Genomic DNA, 1,526 nt, shown 5'->3' with positions numbered 1-1,526 from the left:
AGCGCTGCCCCATAGCGCTGCCCCATAGCGCTGCCCCACAGAGCTGCCCCACAGCGCTGCCCCATAGCGCTGCCCCACGGCCGCTGCTCGCGGCGGCTCCCGACCCCCGCCACCTCCCGCCTCTACCTGGGCACCTCCCCCCGCCCCCTTAGCCCCGCCCCTCCAGGCCCCGCCCCTCAACGTCATTTCTAGGAAATGGCTGGCGGTGCTGGCGGCCGAGGGGGCGTGGCTTCGCCGCCGCTCTCCGCCAATGGGCTCGCGGAGCGGCGGGGGGCGTGGCCTCGCTCGCGCCTTTCCGCCGTCCCGGCAGGGCGGGCGCCGCGCAGGGAACCGAGGTGCGAGCGCGTCCGGGGCGGGGGCAGCGGGCACCGAGAACCGGGCACCGAGAACCGGGCACCGGGCGGGGGCAGCGGGCACCGAGAACCGGGCACCGAGAACCGGGCACTGAGCACCGGGCACCGGGCGGGGGGCACCGACCACCGGGCACCGACCACCGGGCGGGGGCACCGAGAACCGGGCACCGAGAACCGGGCACCGGGCGGGGGGCACCGGGCGGGGGGCACCGGGCACCGACCACCGGGCACGGGGCACCGCGTACCGGGTACCGATAACCAAGCACCGCGCGGTGGGCGCTGGGTACTGAGCACTGAGCACCGGGCACTGGATGGGGGCACCGGGTACCAAGAACCGGGCACCGAGCACCGGGCGGGGATACCCGGAACCAAGCACTGGGCAGGGAGCACCGGGTGGGGGCACTGAGAACCGGGCACTGGGCGGGGGACACCGGGCACGGGCACTGAGCACCGGGCAGCGGGTGGGGGGTACCGGCCACCGGGCAGGGGGCACAGGGTACCGGGTACTGAGCACCAGGTGCCGGGCACCGGGAAGCAAGCACTGGGCAGGGAGCACCGGGCGGGGGCACTGGGAACCGGGCGGGGGCACCGGGCGGGCAGCGGGACCCCGACTGGGGCCATGGGTGCTGCAGGGAGCCCCGGGTAGGGGGTGCCGAGAAGGGGGTTGGGGCGGGGCTGGGGTGTTGAGGGGTGCGGGGAGCCCTGGTTGAGGGGTGCAGGGGATTTGGGGGTCTGGGGAGCCCCAGTTAGGGGGGACAGGGGATTTGGGGGGTCTGGGCAGCCCCAGTTAGGGGGTGCCCCGGGCGGCGCCTTTAGGGTGCAGGGATGGTGTTTATGGGAGCGGGGACGTTCTGGGCTGGGGGCTGCAATGCTGCCCTGTCCCGGGGCCGGCCTGGGCCCCCTTATCCCGTCCCATCCCGTCCCACCCCATCCGTGCCCAGTGCCGGTGCCCATCCCGGGGGCGCCGCTGCCGCTCCCTGCCCGCCGCCCCCCCGCGGGCTGAGGGGTGCACGGCGCCCGCAGCCCCCGGCCCCGGCATGGCGCAGTGGCAGGAGCTGCAGGGCCTGGACGCGGCGTCGCTGGAGCGGCTGCACCAGCTGTACAGCGGCGCCGCGCTGCCCATGGAGGCGCGCCAGTGCCTGGCCGCCTGGATCGAGGACCAGAACTGGTAAC

General features: G+C 75.8%; 1 protein-coding gene across 1 annotated transcript in view; it reads left to right on the top strand.

Annotated features, from left to right (window-relative positions):
- Positions 1-1,390: 1,390 nt before the first annotated feature.
- Positions 1,391-1,526, top strand: part of STAT2 (signal transducer and activator of transcription 2) — a 7,902-nt gene continuing 7,766 nt past the window's right edge. The window contains exon 1 of the mRNA XM_026048943.1: positions 1,391-1,521. Coding sequence (XP_025904728.1) covers positions 1,391-1,521 — 131 coding nt within the window. The remainder of the gene's footprint in view (positions 1,522-1,526) is intronic.

This window comes from Nothoprocta perdicaria, unplaced genomic scaffold (assembly GCF_003342845.1).
Source record: "Nothoprocta perdicaria isolate Ctin4 unplaced genomic scaffold, notPer1 scaffold_589, whole genome shotgun sequence".
Classification (NCBI taxonomy): Eukaryota; Metazoa; Chordata; class Aves; order Tinamiformes; family Tinamidae; genus Nothoprocta; species Nothoprocta perdicaria.
This window is presented reverse-complemented; position numbering and strand designations above follow the sequence as displayed.